Genomic DNA, 20,328 nt, shown 5'->3' on the forward strand with positions numbered 1-20,328 from the left:
AACTGTCTAGCAGAAAAACATGCAGGTAATTACCACATGCTGAAGACCATGAGGAAAAGGAAGGGACTTTTCAGAGTAACCTGCCCTAGCTAAACCTGCAAGGAGGCCCTCACAGGGGCAGCAAGTTTTCAGGTAAGGCCTGAAAGATGGAAAAAAGCTAGAACATGATTTAACCACTACAGGAAATAAATATGTTTAAATAAGAACAAAAAAGACTATACTGCCTTATTTTAAAACATTTAAGCAAGCTGGGCAGTGGTGGCACATGCCTTTAATCACAGCACTCGGGAGGCAGAGACAGATGGATCTCTGTGAGTTCGAGGCCAGCCTGGTCTATAATAGCTAGTTCTAGGACAGGTTCCAAAGCTACAGAGCAACCCTGTCTCGATAAACAAAAAAAAAAAAAAAAAATTAAGTAAAATCATATTGCTAACACAAAAAACTAAATACTGAAAACAAAATGTTTATAATAGCTATATAAAATCATAGTATTTACTGCAAATTATTATGCATTGAAAATAAAATAATGACAAAAACATTCCAACTATAAGAACTATGATATAATAGTAGGGATTCTTTTTTCCTTTTTCTTTTCTTTTTTTTTTTGGAAACAGGGTATGTAGTCATAGATGGCTTGGAATTTACTATGTAGACCAGGCTGGCCTCAAACTCACAGAGACACAGAGATCTGCCCGCTTCTGCCTCTAGAGTGCCAATACTAAAAGTGTGTGCAAACACAAGTATAGGGATTAAATTTTGACTAACAGCTGCAAACGAGCTGGACACTCATCACTGTCACCTCTTACCTGAACTTATCAGACTTATTGTATTCATAAAGCTTGTCTTCCAGGTCGAATCTCTTCTTTTCACTGTAATACAACAACAACAACAGAATAAGTCACTGTATTGTATAAGCTGTTTTTACTGTATTCAGACCATGACAACCTTTAAAATCACGCCTTTGTGAGACTGTTCCATCAATCTATTTGAAAAAAGAGAAAATGTCTTGAGTGGCTGAAACAAAGACCTATCACCAAGGAAGCAGAAGAAACAAGGGGAACACCAACGTGAAGCAAAAACTCAAGAGTCTCAACATCAGTGGAGCTCTGTTGTGCATGCCTGTAAAGCCAGCACTTGAGAGGCTGTGGCAAGAGGATCAGGACATTGAAGTCAGCCTGGGCTATATAGTGAAAACCTAGCTGAAAAACAAAAATTGACAAGGATTCTCAAAGTAAGAGAAAATGTTTGAGGCCAGCTTGTCTCAGAAAGCAAACAAAGAAAAAAGAATGAACTCAGAATAAATGTTGAAAGGACATCGTATATTTATTTCCACATTAGAAATACGTGTTGACTTAAGGTCATGCTCAACTTCCTTAGCAATCAGGGAAATGCAAATCAAGACAACTTTAAGATACCATCTTACATCTGTCAGAATGGCTAAAATAAAAAACACCAATGATAGCCTTTGCTGGAGAGGTTGTGGAGAAAGAGGTACACTCATCCATTGCTGGTGGGAATGCAAACTTGTGCAACCACTTTGGAAAGCAGTATGGCGGTTTCTCAGGAAATTCGGGATCAACTTATCCCTGGACCCAGCAATACCACTCTTGGGAATATACCCAAGAGAGGCCTTATCATACAACAAAAGTATATGCTCTACGATGTTCATAGCAGCATTGTTTGTGATAGCCAGAACCTGGAAACAACCTAGATGCCCTTCAATGGAAGAATGGATGAAGAAAGTATGGAATATATACATATTAGAGTACTACTCAGCAATAAAAAACAAGGACTTCTTGAATTTTGCATGCAAATGGATGGAAATAGAAAACACTATTCTGAGTGAGGTAAGCCAGACCCAAAAAGAGGAACATGGGATGTACTCACTCATATTTGGTTTCTAGCCATAAACCAGGGACATTGAGCCTATAATTAGTGATCCTAGAGAAGCTAAATAAGGAGATCCCAAAGAAAAACATATAGGCATCCTCCTGAATATTAACCTTCAGCAAGTGATGAAAGGAGACAGAGACAGAGACCCACATTGGAGCACAGGACTGAAATCTCAAGGTCCAAATCAGGAGCAGGAGGAGAGAGAGCATGAGCAAGGAACTCAGGACCGCAAGGGGTGCACCCACACACTGAGACAATGGGGATGTTCTACTGGGAACTCACCAAGACCAGCTGGCCTGGGTCTGGAAAAGCCTGGGATAAAACCGGACTCTCTGAACATAGCGGACAATGAGGACTACTGAGAACTCAAGAACAATGGCAATGGGTTTCTGATCCTACTGCACGCACTGTCTTTGTGGGAGCCTAGGCAGTTTGGATGCTCAATTTACTAGACCTGGATGGAGGTGGGGGTTCCTTGGACTTCCCACAGGACAGGGAACCCTGATTGCTTTTCGGGTGGGGGGGGGGACTTAATTGGGGGAGGGGGAGGGGGAGGGAAATGGGAGGCGGTGGCGGGGAAGAGACAGAAATCTTTAATAAATAAATAAATTAAAAAAAAAGAAATACGTGTTGAGATCATGATTATTAAATCTTCAAGGGTTCTATAACCAATTCGGTGCTTAACTCAGGAAAAATGAATGACTAGATGGTACAGGGAATTTGCACTTAAATAGATCTTAGAATGCTATGCCTCCATGGTATTACAGCCACGAAAGACTAAAGTCTGGTCATGAGGAATCATCAAAAGGACCCAGAAAACTTAAATTGTCAGGACCATGACCAACAGGGACGGACCAAAAATTTCCCTCCAAGTAGACAGAAGAGATATGGCATACAAAATGCAAACCACATTTCCCAATGAAACTCTAGACCAGTAAAGACCAGAAGGAAAGAGGGACACTGCTGGGACAACTGGTGTCTGGCGTGAGTGTGTGGACTGGCACCGCAAGGCTGGCCGGTAGCTGTGAGAGCTCTACCGTGGCTGTCTAAAAGGGCATTCTTATTTTTTTTAAGTACATCGAAGATTTTAGTGATGATAAGCTATCACACTTGCAGTTTCAAATATTGCAGTGAAGAGCATTGATCTGAATAGCCATATGGAAAGAGAAAATGAAAATACAGTATCGGGACTTCAGGAGAATCTGGGTGAGGAAAATACTGGAGTTCTTTGTCCCGTGTTTGCAACTTTGCTGTAAGCCTGACTTGATTTTAAAATGAATCTGTGGTATCTAGTGAAGGGGGCCACCATTTCTCCAAAACTCCATCACCTCCCAAACTGCAAGTTCTTTTTAATAATGATGAAAGATCTTTGGTCTCAGTTCCCTCTTTGGGGGATGCAGACACCTGCCAATCACACTTCCTCTCTTCAAACACTCCACATCTTAGCAACCACAGTCAGATACATTGTGGCTCTCTATTCCATGCAAAATGGTGCTGATCTCGTCAGCTCCTGTCTTCTAACTCCTCCTCCATGCTGCTGCATCTCTAAATGGTGGTCCTTTGTGCGAGTTTTAAACATAAGGCTTAAACATTTAATATTTACCTCAGTGAAAGTCAAAGGGAAGGCTTATTGGTTGGATCACTATGTGAAGCCTACAAAGCAAATCTCTGTTTCAGACTCTGAAATGCCCAAACCTGAGATGCTTACACAGCCCACGCTTCAGTCACTTGTGCCTCTCATCTGGGCTTTCACAGCTGGCTGTTCTTACAAGGCTGGATATTCTGCATTTTAAGGCACTTGTTCTGTCTGTGCCTCAATACTACAATTTTCCATCACCCTCAGCTCTACTCAACTAATGCCTCAGTGTCAATTTCTGGACCATTATGATATGTTACCCTGAATCAATATCACCATTGAAAATAACTGGGGCTGGTTAATGGTCCTTTCAAAGGATGTTTTTATATACAATAATTGTTAAGCATCAGTCCCACTTATATGTTTCTACCACACTTGTGGGCACTATACACACTGCAACATGTCACTCCATTAGACTCTTTTAGATTCAATTATTGACTTTCACGACAATGCAGAGAAAGCACTACATACACACAGAAAACATTCAAGCTATATAATTACACCTATGTGTGAATACAGAGAAGATGACAGGGGTTCAAAACAGGGCAGTTTCAAAGGGAGAGCCCAGCTATCAGCTCAGCTAACCTTTCAATGGCTGCCTCTAAAAGGGGTGAGAAAGGCTGAGCTGTTTGTTGTTGCCGTTAATCTCCCGCTTCTCTAAAGTTTCCACATTGATAAAGCATTTCCGACTGCTATCCAAATAGCAGCATTCAAGAGGACCGCAGACTTTCAGGAGACAGCGCTCCCTATGCTGAGACTGGCTTTTAGCTTAAAATGTTATTACATTTATTTGTATGTATGTGTGTGCGTGTGTGTGTATGTGCATGCGTGCGCATGTGTGTGCTCACACACATCCATGTGTGGCAGTCAGAGGACAACTTTCATGAATCATTTCTCTCCTCCCACCCTGTAGTGGGATCAAACTCAGGGCATTGAGTTTGGCAGCAGGCACCTTCACCTGTGGATCTATTTCACCAGCACAGCTTTAATATTTTAAAAGCCTACTAACCTAGTTTTAAAAAAAAGAAAGAAAAAGAAGAGAAAGAAAGAAAATGAATTCTTATTCTACATATATTAATCTAGTTCCCTCATTCTGCTGAAGAACCAAAGTTCAAAAAGGCCAGTGACCCTTTGTCAGGGTCTCAGGACTTGCCATGGCTAGAACTCATGCTCCTGTGCTCTTACTGTAGTGTTCTCTCTAAAGTTATTTGCTTCTCTATCTTGTGTGCAGTATGCATTAATTAGAATTACTTACAGATTCTTAAAATGAAAAATGATCACACACAGGAACAGATTTATACTGACTTAAAAATAAGACAAATCTTCAAATGCAGGACCACGAACAGGCCATAAAATGTGATTCCAATTTCTTATATAACGTCAACAACCTTACCTTGCTTAATAATTAAAGCAAGAAGCACTAGGCATAAAGTGGATAACCACTACACAGTTATTGTGCCATAAGGACCATAAACAGCCAGGTGTTTCGAGCACAGGAGGCAAAAATAACTCACCACTGACTTAGCTCAAAAAGAATGTCATTTAAATCAGTCACATTTTAGGACCAGATCTTTAGCTATGAAACACAATAAGTTAAAGCCCAAGGTAACTAGACAACTCTTCAACTACAGCAACGAGCTAAAGGCACAGAAACAAAGTCTTGTTTTTTAATTATCTGGTATATGAGGACATTTAATATCATCTTCGATGACTAGAAAAGTTTCGTTATTTAATGGCAACACAAGGCCACTGAGTTCCACATAAGGCATTCATAACACCTGGACACTAGCTAACTAACTCTTGGATTCCACTCATAAACTCAAATATTTTACCAAACTCCTCTTTCACCAAATGTACTACACTGTAAGCCAAAGGGTCTGCTAGGTGTCATTTCCTCCCTCCCAGAATACTCAATGTAGGCCAAAGAAAAAAAGGAAAGATGTCACCTGTGTTCCCCAAGAAAGCAGTAAACAAGCTGAAGGTACAAACATTACGAAGTGTTTGGAAAAGAAAGGCTCTGCAGGGAATGATAGATATGATAGATAGATGGATTATATATATGTGTGTATATATATATATATACACACACATACACACACATACATACATACATACATATATAATACATAGATATTTTTTTTAACACGGGATCTCCCTGGATAACCTGGAACTCATTATGTAGTCTAGGCTGGCCTCGAACCTGTGATCCTTCTGTTTCTGCCTCTTTAGCATACACTACCATCAGCACACCCATAACTGATTAATTTTTTTAAAGTGGGAGATTACGAGATCCCTAGGTAGGTGAGCAGGAGTGCATCTGAAAGAAAGCAGGATGTAGAAAGAAGAAAAAACATGGAAAGGACAGCTAAGGCCTGTGGTAAATAGTTCACAAACAACTGACAAAAATTAAGTCTAGCATGAGATGCAGTTCCTTTGAAAAATCACTTACTTTACCTCACCTGCAATTATCGTTATCATCTTAGAATTGTTATAGCTCTCCTGTTCCATCTGAATGATTCTGTAACTTTAACACTCATTAAATGTTTTATTTATCGAGAGATCCAAAAATCTATTTCCTTTCTTGTCAACTAATGAGATTTCTAAGTCCAATTAATTTGGCAGCTAAATAAGCGTTCCGACAACTTATCTTTCATGTGGTTATTTATCGTCAATTGCTTTACAATTTTCTCTCTTTATGCATTCTTAGATCTAGCTCTTTCCAATGGTTCTCATCTTTCATGCCTTAATTAAAGGCAATACCAACCCTCGAAGCTGAGCTCGTTGAAAATTTCACCCCTTCACTAAAAATTTAGGCAGCCCCAGACACCTCCAAATGACTCCTGCATTTTAACAGGACGTGGGTTTTAAATATACACTTACACGCACACCACCCCACTCCAGCCTGCGCTCCTGGACCGGTCATCATTGATGCAGTGTCAGTGTCAAGCTAGGATGACAATTTGAAGAGAGAGTGAGGAGGAGGCGTGTAGAAGAAGACTAGAGAAATTCACACGACTTGATGGGGACTGGCAGGCAAAAGAACTCCCACTCTGACTTCTGGCCGCATCCCACAGGCTGAGGGACACGGCTTTAGTTGCCATGGGAGATTCTAGTCTCTCTCTCTCTCTGTGTGCCTAACTCAAACAAGGGGTCATTGGTGTTGAACTTTGTGCTCCGGACCCAATCCGGAGCTAGTGGAGGGTCGCAGGAGGGTTCCGGGCCTGGCGAACCTTTGGCGGGAATGGGAAGGAACGCCAGACAGGGTACCCGAAGATCTCAATGGCGTAGCTGACTCCCCGACCCGTCCCGCGACCGTACCTTTCCCGCAGCGCCTGCTGGAGCTGGCCCACCCTTTCGTAGTAGCTGGGGCTCGCCAAGGGCGCGGACGCGGCGGGGACCTGGCGCCCACCACCGCCACCGCGCCCTCGCGGCATCGCCACGGGGCAGCGCGAAGGCCTCCGTTGCCAAAGGAGACCGCCCCGACATGCAACGCGGGTAAACACGGAGCCAGGCCGCCTGAAGAGGGCGGGGCGGAGGCGGGGCGCCGAGGAGGCGGGGCAAGATGCCGTGCGAGGCGGGGCGGAGGCTGAGAGCCTGGCAAGGCGGCGAACCCTAGTGGTACCGGCTGCTTGGGGACCAGAACCCCAGAGAGTTGTGTCACCTCTCTACTACAACTGGGTTGCTCTTCCCTGCTCCTGCTATAGAATCCGTTCCGACTGTGTTCATTTTATCAGATGCAGTATCTTGTTTCCCACTCCTTTCCCTGCCTCTTTTCTTCTTAGAATTCGCAGGGAGATACTGTAACAAGGTTATTTTGCTACCAGCACTTAAAAAGCAAAGCAAAAAGCCAGAAGAAGAAAAAAAATTAAGGACTCCCAATACTCAACAGATGTATACAGTCCCGTGCTGTCCTAGGAACGTGATGGCTCCATTTGCCATTAACTTTTACAGGAGAGAAAGATTTGGTTTCTAACTAGTTACTTGTGAATCAATTTACTTCTACAGACAATTCTTCAAGGTGTGGAGCCAGACTGCCTCCAATAAATCCTCTCTCCCACTGTTCAGCTGTGGGGGAATCCAAGGCACCCCAGAGTGTATTAGGCAGGCCGTGACAGCAAGATTGATTTAACCTTGGATCATTTCAAATGAATTAGGGGTTCTAAGGACCCAGAACATAGGATCAGTTTTTATCATTGCCTCCATCAACATGGCAAAAGGCTTCTTGAAGAAAGACAACTCTATTCTAAAAAAACTCATTTAAAAAGGGAAAATAAAAATAAAAATGTATAAGCACATGTATGGAATCACTGTGTGGTTCCTTATTCTACACTTTTTTAGCTTTCTTTTCTCAAGCCAGCAGTTTTATATGCAAAGCGCCACTTTAACCAAAGCATCTTTAACAGTGAGTCAGGACACCATGGCCGTTGCACAGAATCTGAATGGGGGTGGGGCTGTGTATTAAAGTTGGCAGCAGTAAACTATTCCTAAATGTACAAAGACCAAAACTCAGTTGAAAATTAAGACATCATGTATCCCAGGTGTTTCTGGAAGTATTTGTCCGTGTTTCACACATTGGCATAACACGCTCACTGTGCACTGCGCATGTCTGTCACGCTGACTTCAAATCCTAAACTGGTCATTCGGACAAGCAAGGAAGTCCTCAAAGGTCAACAATATAAGGTTATGACTTTACTTAGCCTTTCTTCCATGTACTGTCTGCCTAAATGTTGAAAGGTACAAATTAAACTCGACTGGGCAATATATCCATAAAATTCCAGCACTCCGTGGATGAGGCAGGAGGATCTCTAAATCCAGACAGGCCTTACAGACTCTGCCTTTATTAAAAAAAAAATGTGGGCCAGGGAGGTACCTTAGCAAGCAAAAGATGCTTGTTTTGCAGGTATGACAACCTGAATTTGATTTGCTTCCCCAAAGTTGTCCTCTGACCTCCACTGGTACACTCTAGCACACATGCATGCACATTGACGCACAGACAATATTGACCTAATTAAGCTCTCATGTATCAGGATAAGAGACTATAAGTAAAAGAGGGTCTTCCTCCTGTCTTCACCGTTATACCTTTGTAAGAGTGTGGACATCCCAGGGTGGAATTCAGTTTTTTCTAACTAATTCTGACTCCTTTCCTAATCCAACCCTCTGCTGTGGGACAATGGTTTTGTACCATATAAAGATTTGTTACTTATATTTTTAATAAAATGCTGATTGGCCAGTAGCCAGGTAGGAAGTATAGGTGGGGTGACCAGGCAGAAAGTAGAGGTGGGGCAATGAGAACAGGAGAATTCTGGGAAGAGGAAAGCTCAGTCTGCAGTCGTCATCCAGACACAGAGGAAGCAAGATAAGAATGCCTCGTTGGGGGCAGGAGGGATGGCTCGGAGGTTAAGAGCACTGGCTGCTTTTCCAGAGGTCCTGAGTTCAATTCCCAGCAACCACATGGTGGCTCACAACCATCTGCCTCTCTGATGAAAGATACCAAGCCACGTGGCTAACACATACAGGAATAATGGGTTAATGTAAGATGTAAGAATTAGTTAATAAGAAGCTTGAACTAATAGGTCATCAAGTTTATAATTAATGTAGGCCTCTGTGTGTTTCTTTGGGACTGAAAGGCTGCTAAGCCAGGCAGGACAGAAATCTCTGTCAACACCCCCTAATTTCCCACCCCAGGTTCAGGGTTGCATGACCAGGACCCACCCCACAGACTAATGTCTAAATGGACCATTTCCAGCCCCTTGAAATGCAGGCATTTACCCTACAGTAAAAAAGCCCAAGATCAGGCCCCAAACTCCCACCAATCCCAGGCCAACCTGGAAAGCTCATTATTCCCCCCCCCCCACAAAGAAATCCTAAGTAAAATATGTCTCCTGCTCGATTCTTTGCTGTTTCTCTCCTGAGCAGAGGCAGCCATCCTTGTCGGTCTTTCCCCAAAAATTTCTTATATGATGTTTGTTGTGTGGTGTGGCTTTGTAGTATTCTTTGGCTCCTGACAGCCATGATACCTTTCCCTCAGAGATGTAACACTACATCTTTCATTTTTAAGATATTTTATTTATGGCTGCACATTCTTCTACGATAACAATTTAATAATTACATTCAGAAAATAGCAGTGTTGACCGAGCACCATTCAGTTGACAGTCTTCTGTCCTGCCCAGTTCCCGCAGTCATTAAGTCCCAGAGAAATCACACAGAGGTCTACATTAATCATAAACTGATTGGCCTAATTTCTCAGGCTTCTTATGAACTCTTATATTAGTCCATAATTCTTGTCTGTGTTAGCCACGTGGCTTGGTACCTTTTTTGGCGAGGCAGTCACATTTTGCTTCCTCTGCATCTGGGTCACTACTGCAGACTGACACTTCCCTCTTCCTAGAATTCTTGTTGCCCCACCTCTACTTTCTGCCTGGCTCCTGGCCAATTAGCGTTTTATTAAAAATAATAATGAGTGACAGGATAAAAGACCATTGTCCCACAGCAGCACAGAGTAAACAGGAGAGACAGTCATTTACCATTTACCATCCTGCCCCTGACCACCCACACGCACACCGGGGTTTTTTTTTCCAGACATGGTTTCAGAGAATTCATTCAGTAGACCAGGCTGGTCTCAAACTCAGAGATCAGTCTGCCTCTGTCTCCTGAGCGCTGGATACCACCACATCTGGCTGGCATCCCAATTTTTATCAGGTCAGTTTAGGAGAATCTAAAATTAAATACAGTTAAACAATAAATACTTAAAATAATTAAAATGCTCAGGCTATGGTTGACACATTAATGGCATATAATAATTCTATATGGAGGGCCTCCTTTATCAACAGTAACACATAGCAAATGGAAAGAATATTTCTAAAGTATTTATGTCAAAATTATACATTTGGAATAATGATAAGCATTTAACAAATTCAGAATTCTTCACTTTATTTTTATTTATTTTATTTTATTTTTTATTTTTCGACACAGGGTTTCTCTGTAGCTTTTGGTTCCTGTCCTGGAACTAGCTCTTGTAGACCAGGCTGGCCTCGAACTCCCAGAGATCCGCCTGCCTCTGCCTCCCGAGTGCTGGGATTAAAGGCGTGCACCACTACCGCCCGGCTCAGAATTCTTCACTTTAAATATTTAATTTGGAAGACACTCTCTTTTAATACTTTACTTCCTCTAGTAGCCTGCCTGGACTGAGTCACTGTCTAATGTTCCTGCAAGTCTAGGGTGAACTAGAGGGGAGAAGAGCTCTGACTTCAGCCCCTTATTTAATTTAATTAATTTTTTTTTATCAAAAGGGTCTTTTTATGTAACCCTGATGGCCTACAACACACTATGTAGATCTTACTGACCTGAAACTCATTACGATCCTCTTGCCTCTGTCTCCTGAGCACTAAAATTATAGGTTTATTCTACTACTTTCAACTTTGGTCTCCTCATTTTAAAGATGAAGAAAAAGTCTTGAAGCTGGTAATATGTGTGATTTTAATTCAAAATTTGTGTCCTCAGTAAGCCAACAGCACCGGGGGCCTGTGGGTTGAACCAGCATTCACATGGGTCTTTGGATAAGCTACATGAAACTATTGTATCTGTTAATTAAAGCAACTGAATGAAATGATGGCATGGCTTTTAGGGATGTGTTGAAATTAGAACTTTACCCTTTAAAAGATAAATATCATGTCGTTCCCCCCCCCCTTTGATTGAGCCCTTGAGTATGTGAAGTAAATGTTCTACCACTAAATTTCCACATGCTTACACACACACATACACGTACACGCATGTGCGCGCGTGTGCATGTGTGTATGTGTGTGTATGTGTTTGTTGGTTGGGGGAGAAATTCCACAGCCCGTTCCACTATTTTTCGCACACTGTTTTGTGTCTTGTGTTTTAGCTAATGTGTCTCGGATAAATAGACATCTGTCTATACATCTCCATCAAGACTTTTTGTTTTCTTATGTGCATATGTGTGCACCTAGGTGTACATGTGTGTGCCAGAGGCAGGTGCTTGAGGAGGCCAAAAGTGGGTGTTGGATACCCTAGAACTGAAGTTACAGATAACTGTGAGCCACCTGATGTGGGCACTAGGAGCTGAACCCATGTCCTCTACAAGAGCAACAAGTGTTCCTGACTACTGAGTCATATCTTCAGTCTGGCACCTCAAGATTCTAAATAACTGTGAGGCATTTTCTATTATGAGTACTACCTGAGACAATTCATCTAATCAGTCCTCCTTTGTTAAGTTTGTTTTTGCTTCATATACTATGACATTGACAGTGATGTTTAATGCAGTAAATTATATTTTTAAACAGAACTTTGGATCTGCCTACCCCTGCCTCCTGAGTGCTGAGATGAAAGGCATGAGTCACTACAGCCCAGCTCATTTTCTATGCTATAGCAAAATATGTAAGGCTGAGTACTTTATACATGAAAGAGGTTTATTAGCATGTATTTTGAAAGGCTGTAAGACCAAGGTCAAATGGCCTCTTGGTTTGGTCTCTGGCCAAGGCATACTATCAGAAGACAATGAAGATGAAGCTGTTATAACAGAGATCACATGGTGATATCAGAAGCCAGAGAGAGTGATGTGGGATGCCCTTCTGTATGCTGTGAATATGTCTTATTACCATTAGTTAATAAAGAAGCTGATTTGGCCAATAGTCAGGTAGAATATAGGTGGGAAGGAAATCCAAGCAGAAAGACAGGGGGAAAGAAGATGGAGTCAGAGAGATGCCAGCAGCCACCAGGGAAGCAAGATGTCAGGTAATAAGCCACAAGCCTCGTGGTAAAATATAGAATAATAGAAATGGGTTAGTTTAAGTTATAAGAGCTAGTTAATAATAAGCCTGACCTAATCGGCCAAACAGTTTGTAATTAGTATTAAGCCTCAGAGTGGTTATTCAGGAACTGGCAGGAGGGAGAGAGACCTTCTGTTACAAGACAGCATCAGGGTCTAGGCTACTCTGCACTACGTGCCATCTGAGAAACATGGTAGCACTTCAAGACCAAGACTATGATGAACATTTGGCTTCCAGCACAAGAACACTTGGGGAATACACTGACTTTGTATCTAAACTGCAGCATCTACATACCTGGATGGGTCTCATATAAAGGACTTAGGACATAAGACTAATAACCCCTAAAGTCTCATAAGCCAATTCCCACACCCAACCTTCCAACATATATCCTGCTGGCTTTGTTTCTCCAGTGAATCTCGGCTAAAACAGAAAGCTATGGGATTGCTAAGAGCATTTTGCTGGGAGACATTGAGATGATAAGATATAGGTAGTCTTAAAAAAGAACAGAAAAAGGTATGTATGAGGCCCTGGTTTCGATCCTGGAAACATTAGGAAGTAAACAAATAAAAATGTCAATGAATAAATTTTCTCATTTTCTTTCAAATCAGAAAGACCAACAACTACTAAATACCTGAGCTACCAGAAAGCTAAATAATAGCCAAAATACAGACTAAAGAGGAGTAATGAGAAAATGAAATGTTAGAGGCATTGCTTAACGAGATAGACTCTCTTTGTCTCATAACCCCTGTCTACCTACAAGTAAGTCCTTGAATCAGCTCCTCCGAGTTCTCCAGGACTGCCTCTATAGGAGTCCTTTGAAGCATCATATCCTTGTACACTCTGCCCCTTGAGGAGCTGGACTGTGGCTTTGAGTACCAGTCAGGGACAGGTCTGCAGCTCTGGATGTACGAGTGGCAGGTTGTAGGTGTTGACAACACACAGGAATTGATCTAACAAGGCCAAGATCCTCCTCAAACATCATTTGGTGGATTTCATAATTGTTTGCCACTTGCACGCACTTCTCATCAGGGTTCAACAAGTACTCCTACCTAGAAGGACTGGAGACAAAGAGACACTCTAGGCTTCTCTTATGATGGTGCACTCACGGGAAGGTTAAAACTAAAGAGTTTTTGCATAATAAACGCCGGTTAATTTGATAGCTACATGTTCATGTTTACAGGGTGAGATGGCACCGGTTGAGAATTTTGTACTTCTCATTGTGTTCAATTATCTAGGAGTCTTTGTAGAAACACAGGCTTCATTCATTCCTGGGGCACCTCGGTGGTGAAGCCACAGAGAGCATTCTCCCTACTCCAAGTACTTACACCGTGTCCTTGAGAAGTGGTTGAACAGAGGTTGAGAATTTTGAAGCAGGTGCGTCGTTGATGTGGTAAACTATTGCCTGCTCTTAAAAACTGGGTGCCTTGGGCAGAATGCTTGTCTTAGCTACGCCCCAAGTCTGTCACTTATAAAATGGTGGCAGTATCAGCGCCCTCCTCTCTCAGGGCTGTTGAGAAGATTAAATGCGGTAAACTGCGTGATGTTTTTTGAATTATGACCAGTATAGTTATTGCATCCACATAAGCTGGAATTGTTTCTTTAGAAGGCAAAGAAACAATCCGGTGGGAGGCAGAGTGGGGTCAAAGGGGTGGGCCTTGTTTACCTCATGGTCCTGTATCATGCAAAGGCTTAGGTTTTGATTTTTGCTTTTTTTTTTTTAAAGGAGGCTAGCTTCCTAGAGTTCCCACTCTTCATTATTGTTTCTGAGGCAATAAGCATGCAAATTCAGTTATGGAAAATAACATACGGTGAAAAAATTCCTCTTGTCCTTGCCAGCAATCCTCCAATTTCTTCTCCTACTTTCTTAATATGGCCTTCTTGAGTTATTCAAAACATGCATCTGTCTGTGTCTATAGGTAGATGTGATACTACTTTAAATATGTTTTTATGTAGAGTGTTTTGTTTTGAGAGTAGAAGAAGCACAAACTATAGTATGCCTGTGGAAGTCTGGTGACAACTTAGGGGTTCTTTCCTTCCACCACGTGGGGACCTGTGTAGGGTTAAGTCAGCCCCTTTAGGGGGCGGAGTTTGCCTCGGGCGAATGCTTGCCAATAAATGGGCGCGGAGAGGCGGCTCGGCCCTTTTTTTCCTCCCTACCTCCTGTACTACGCTGGAACTTTGGTTCTGTAAGTTTAACATTAAAGTGGTAAATATTCTTTGATATCTGCATTGCATTTATTTTGCGCGGATACAGACCTGGGTACCAAACCCAGGGCATTGGTCCTGATGGCAAGTAACCTTCCCTGCTGAGCCATCCATCTGGCCAGCTCCACTAACTATGAGGCCGTGTTTCTCTGTGTAACAACACTGCCTGTCCTGGAACTCTCTTTGTAGACCAGGCTGGCCTCTAAATCACAGAGATCTGCCTGGCTCTGCCTCCTGAGTGCTGGGATTAAAGACATGTGCCACCACAGCCCAGTTCCACTATTTTTTACCCACTCTTTTGTGTCTTGTGTTTTAGCTAAAGTGTCTTGGAGAGATAAATAGACATCTATCAATACATCTCCATCAAGACTTTTTGTTTTCTTATGTGCATATGTGTGCACCTAGGTGTACATGTGTGTGCCAGAGGCAGGTGCTTGAGGAGGCCAAAAGTGGGTGTTGGATACCCTAGAACTGAAGTTACAGATAACTGTGAGCCACCTGATGTGGGCACTAGGAGCTGAACCCATGTCCTCTACAAGAGCAACAAGTGTTCCTGACTACTGAGTCATATCTTCAGTCTGGCACCTCAAGATTCTAAATAGCTGTGAGGCATTTCCTATTATGAGTACTACCTGAGATAATTCATCTAATCAGTCCTCCTTTGTTAAGTTTGTTTTTGCTTCATATACTATGACATTGACAGTGATGTTTAATGCAGTAAATTATATTTTTTTATTCTTCAAATCTCTTTTATTGTTTCATATATAACAAAAGTAATATTTCAAAACTATTTTTTCTTTTTTTATTAAATATTTCTGCCTCCTCCCCGCCTCCCTTTTCCCTCCCCCTCCCCTCAGTAAATTATATTTTTAAACAGAATTTTGGAATGTCACCAGGGTAGACATCTTTACAAAAATGCCACCGCCCTGCCCACGATTGTACTACTCAAGAGGTCATTTGTCCGTTATGCACATGTGCTTTGCTGTGACAATGTAATCGTTATGGTGGAAGTGAAGATATTCTAAAAAAAGACATTTGTGTCTTTTCCTTTAGGAATCATATTCTTAAGTTGTTGGTCCCCAAGAAGTTGGAATTTCCCCATAAATCTCATGCTGGGAGAAAGAAAAAGTTTGAAGCCTGGTGCCAACAGGAGGGCAGCCAAGACAGGAGTATTAATTGCTTTGAGTATGAGGCTAGTCTGGGCTATATAATGACTTCAAGGCCAGTCTAAAATACATAGCAGAGAGAAATAGAGTCTCCAACGAAAAGTTTGGTATCAAGAGATAGGGCCTTTGGAAATTCCTAGGTTATGGGGGCAGATCTCTTGGGAACAGGATTAAGGCCCTTCTAAAAGAGCCCTTGTGCAATTTTCCCCATTTGTCTTTTCTCCTTGAGAAGAAATAACAATAAGACATTGTCCATGAAGCAGAGATCTGTCTCAAGAAACCAAATTTGCCGGCCTCTCCGCCTCCAGAACTCTGAGCAGCAAGTTCCTGGTGTTGATAATGTACCCAAACTGTCCTATTTTGTTGTCGCAGCCTGTGCAGGCTAAAGCAGCTTTCTAGCATTTCCATTTTTCATGGACTCGCAGAGCCGTCCCATTCCAGGAACACTGTCAAGGACAGAGATGCAGGATGACCTGGGTCACACAGAAACTATAAATGAAATCTCCGGGTGAACCAAGAGAAAATGGGCGAGGGCAGCATTGCTGTTTAGGAGCAGCATGTTCACTGGCTCAGAATTTAGCCTTTGTGTCCTTAATGACACACTTCATGATAGGTCAGCAAATAAGGACTTTTGAGTACTTGGCCTAAAGAGTGCCTAGCACAAAGTAAGTTTCCGTGGAGAGCTTAGAATATGAGCCTAAGAACACTGATGCGGACATGGTACTCACTACTGTTCACTCACTGGTTGTATTCTTAGCATACAGGACCTCGCAATTAGAGCTCCAAGCATTACATGGTCTGTATTTACTAACACTCAGAGTTTATATGCTTGTCAAAGTCTCATAGAAGACAGAGAAATCAAGGATAACCCATTGCAATCTACATTACATTGCCAGGGCCAGCAAGATGGTTCAGTGGGTAAAAGGGCTTGCCAGGCAAGCCTCAAGACCTGAGTTTCATCCCAGGAACTTACTATGGAGAGATCAACTCCTGAAAGGTGTCCTCTGACCTCTGCATGAGTGTTGTGATGTTTATGCTTGTACATGCGCGCGCGCGCGCACACACACACACACACACACACACACACAAATAGTAAATAAAATTTTAAACATTAAACTACAGCTTTATGGGGAACATGAAAACCAAGCAATATCCTTCTGGTTTCTCCTAACTTGCTGAGGAGATGGGAAGATGAAAGAGCAGTACACAAGAACAATTGTATTTATATATAACAAGAAGTAATCGGGGGTTGAAATGTTTTAAATACCACTGTGCTAGTCAAATTCTCATCTCCCTAAAAGATACCTGAGAGGGTTTAAAAGGAAGACAGGTGATTTTGAATCACAGTTGTAGAGCATCTGCCTCACGGAAGGAGAGGAGATATGCTGGGTAGGATTGTTCCTTTGCCTTTTATGTCATCTTGGTACCCAGCCTATTGGATGGTACCACCCATATTCAGGGTGGGTCTTTCTCCCTTAGCCAGTCCCCTCTGGAACTGCTCTTGCAGCAGTCCAGTAGTAAGCTTTACTAACCTTTCAGGTGCTTCTTGGTCCAATTACCTTGACAGTCAGAACTGGTTGTCATTCCACGTACAATATGCTCTGGTTTGAAAATCTCCCGAATTCATACTGCAGTTTAGCTCCCCAGTGTAACAGTGCTGAGAGACTGCACATCTGTTAGGAGATGATTGGCATTAGTAAACTAACTTGACAGTGGGTTGTCATAACGGGAGGCCACTCTGTGTTGTCTTCTTCTTAACAGGCCTGCTTGTCCTCTGCTTTGCCACCACAAGCAGAAGCCCTCACCAGACACAGCCATTCATTCTTGGATTTCCAGCCTCCAGAAATAGGACCCAAATAAAATTATTTTCTTTATAAACTATGCAATCTCTGATATTCTCTTACAACACTAGATGGAGTAGACATGAGAGCATTTAAAAATATGAGTTATCTCAGGATAAACCTGGTGTAAAATGGGGGGAAAATCTTCTATGCTGAACACTGTGATTATTGCTGAGAGGCGTTAAAGAATTTGTAAGTAAATTGAGAAAAATGCTGACCAGGGCATGCAACATGGCTGAGGGAGCAGATGTGCTCAGATTAAACTTGGTACTCAATGGAATCCCAATAAAATTCCCAGCAGTTTTTGTTTCTTTTGAGATACTGACGGAACGATTATAAAATTCATATAAAGCTGGGTGGTGGTCCCACATGCCTTTAATCCCAGCACTCGGGGAGGCAGAGGCAGGCGGATCTCTGTGAGTTCGAGGCCAGCCTGGTCTACAGAGTGAGTTCCAGGACAGCTAGGGCTATCTTATCTCAAAAAACAAGAACAAAAATTCATATAGAAATGCAGAGCCCTAGAAAAGAAACAAACAAATACAAAGGCCGGCTGGGCAGTGGTGGCACACGCCTTTAATCCCAGCACTCGGGAGGCAGAGGCAGGAAGATCTCTGTGAGTTCGAGGCCAGCCTGGTCTACAAGAGCTAGTTCCAGGACAGGAACCAAAAGCTACGGAGAAACCCTGTCTCGAAAATCAAAAAAACAAAAACAACAACAACAACAACAACAAAAAAACAAATACAAAGAAAACTTTAAAAAAGAAGAAATCCAGAGAACTAATGTTGTTTTTAAGATTTCTTATGGGAGCTAGTGAGACAGATCAACAGTTAAAAGCACTTCCTGCATTTGTGGAAACCCCAAATTCTGTTCCCAAGACCCATATGGAAGCTGACAATCATCATACCTCTAGTTGTGAGGGATCCACAACCCTCTTCTGGCCTCAGCAGGCCCGTGATACACATACATTCATTCAGGCAAAACACACATACACAGAAAATAGAAATAAGTATTTTTAAAAACACTTATAATGGGGTTTCAATACTGTATTGCTCTAACCAACAAGAAACCACTCAGGTGTCCTCCACACCCAAGATTTGGGTTGAGGAACTTGGTAGATACACTCAAAAGCTAGATAGTGGAGGACTTTTGGTCACAAGCCAGAAATGCTAACCTGAGCCTAGATCTTGGTCCAGCTTTGCGGTGTTTGCACTCCTGTGACTTTAAGAGATGTTAAAGATCTGCTGAATTCTGACCAAAAATCAGCAATAACACTCTGTGCAGTGCTCTTCCTCAGACTGAAGTATGTGGGGGTAAACTAAAAAAAGGAAGCAGAGCGAAGTGGCTCATGCCTGTAATCCCAAGGCATGGGAGGTCTTAAGGCTCTTCTTGGCTACAGAATGAGTCTGAGGCCAGCCCAAGCTACGTGGGCTCCTGTTTTATAAAATAATTAATAATAAATATAAGGAAAAGGAGATGAGACAAAATAATTTTATACTCTAGAAGTAACAATACAAAAAGAGAGAAATTTAGGTGTCTTAGGTTTTTATTGCTATGAAGAGACACCATGACCATGGCAACTCTTAAGAAGAAAACATTTAGCTGAGGGGTTCACAGTTTCAGAGGTTCAGTCCATAATGACCATGATGGGGAGCATGGCAGCATTGCAGGCAGATGTGGTGCTGGAGCTGAGAGTGCTACATCTTGCAGACAGGAAGTTGACTGACTGTCACACTGAGAGAAGCTTGAGAAAAAGAGACCTCAAAGCTGCCCCCACAGTGACACACTTCCTCCAACAAGGCCAATCCTTATAATAGTGTCACTCCCGTTGGAGGCCATAATCTTTCAAACCTGTACATCAGGTCACCAGCTATTAAAAAGCACACAGAACATGTTCAGTCTCTAGGAAATGCTAGAGCAGAAAGTCAACATTCTTTATAATCCAATTTCTTCTCCAAGACCATCCTTCCTCCTTTCCACTTCTACCCTCTTCTCCCCTTCTCTCTTCTTCTATCTCTCTCATGCTTCTTTCTTTCCTCCTTCCCTTCCTCCCTTCTACCCAGCCTGGTCTACAAAGCAAGTTTCAGAACAGCCAGGGCTGTTACACAGAGAAACCCTGTTGTGAAAAAACAAAACAAAACAACAACAACAACAAAGAAGAATGATTTGTGTGGGGGTGCACATATATATTTAAATGGGTTGATGCCTGTGAATGTAAAGTTTGAGAAATCAGAAACATACAGGCCATTAGAAACTCAGGAAGGAGCTGGCTTGGGGCAGAACTGTTCCAGAAAACCTGCTTTTGTTTTCAAGGTGTCTAACTGGTTTGTGGTCATCCATATTAGTGATGCTACGTTCTCAAAGAGGCTCAGAAAACAAAAGTGGGTGATGGAGAGCTTTATGAAACAAAGCTAATTCGAAATTTACAACTGGCTTTCTTAAACCAGAGCCCTGGGCTAGGAACATTGAGTTCCTGCTTTGGCTGTGAGCTATGAACAAGCACTGTGAGTCCCTGTGCTAAGCGTGTTTCCACACCCACCCTCACACCTCTAGCATTCCAGGAACAGTTGGTAATGTGTACAAAAACAGCAATATAAGCTGTCATGGTGGCAATGACTTTTAATTCCAGGACTAGAGTGGCAGAAGGATCATTAATTCTGACCAGTTTGTCTCAAAAAAGTAAAAAGTGGAACAAACAAACATAACAACAAACCAAAACCAAAACCAAAAAATGACAACACAAACAAATAAGTAGAATTATTTTCCCCACATTTAGGCTTCTAGTTGACTAAACATTGTGTTTT

The 20,328-nt window shown here is 42.2% G+C and overlaps 1 protein-coding gene across 2 annotated transcripts in view; it reads right to left on the reverse strand.

Moving 5' to 3' along the window:
- Kiz (kizuna centrosomal protein) overlaps nt 1–7,028 on the reverse strand; it is a 96,380-nt gene extending 89,352 nt beyond the window's left edge. For both annotated transcript variants that reach the window (XM_041670498.1, XM_041670497.1), the window contains exons 1-2: nt 6,848–7,028; nt 807–869 (exon numbers count right to left, since the gene is read on the reverse strand). In XM_041670498.1, the coding sequence (XP_041526432.1) occupies nt 807–869; nt 6,848–6,963 (179 nt within the window). In that variant the 5' untranslated portion in view covers nt 6,964–7,028. The remainder of the gene's footprint in view (nt 1–806; nt 870–6,847) is intronic.
- Between the last annotated feature and the right edge of the window lie 13,300 nt (nt 7,029–20,328).

The sequence above is a fragment of the Microtus oregoni genome, unplaced genomic scaffold (genome assembly GCF_018167655.1).
Source record: "Microtus oregoni isolate MIOR12 unplaced genomic scaffold, Mior012 000020F_ref0000438, whole genome shotgun sequence".
In the NCBI taxonomy this organism is placed as follows: Eukaryota; Metazoa; Chordata; class Mammalia; order Rodentia; family Cricetidae; genus Microtus; species Microtus oregoni.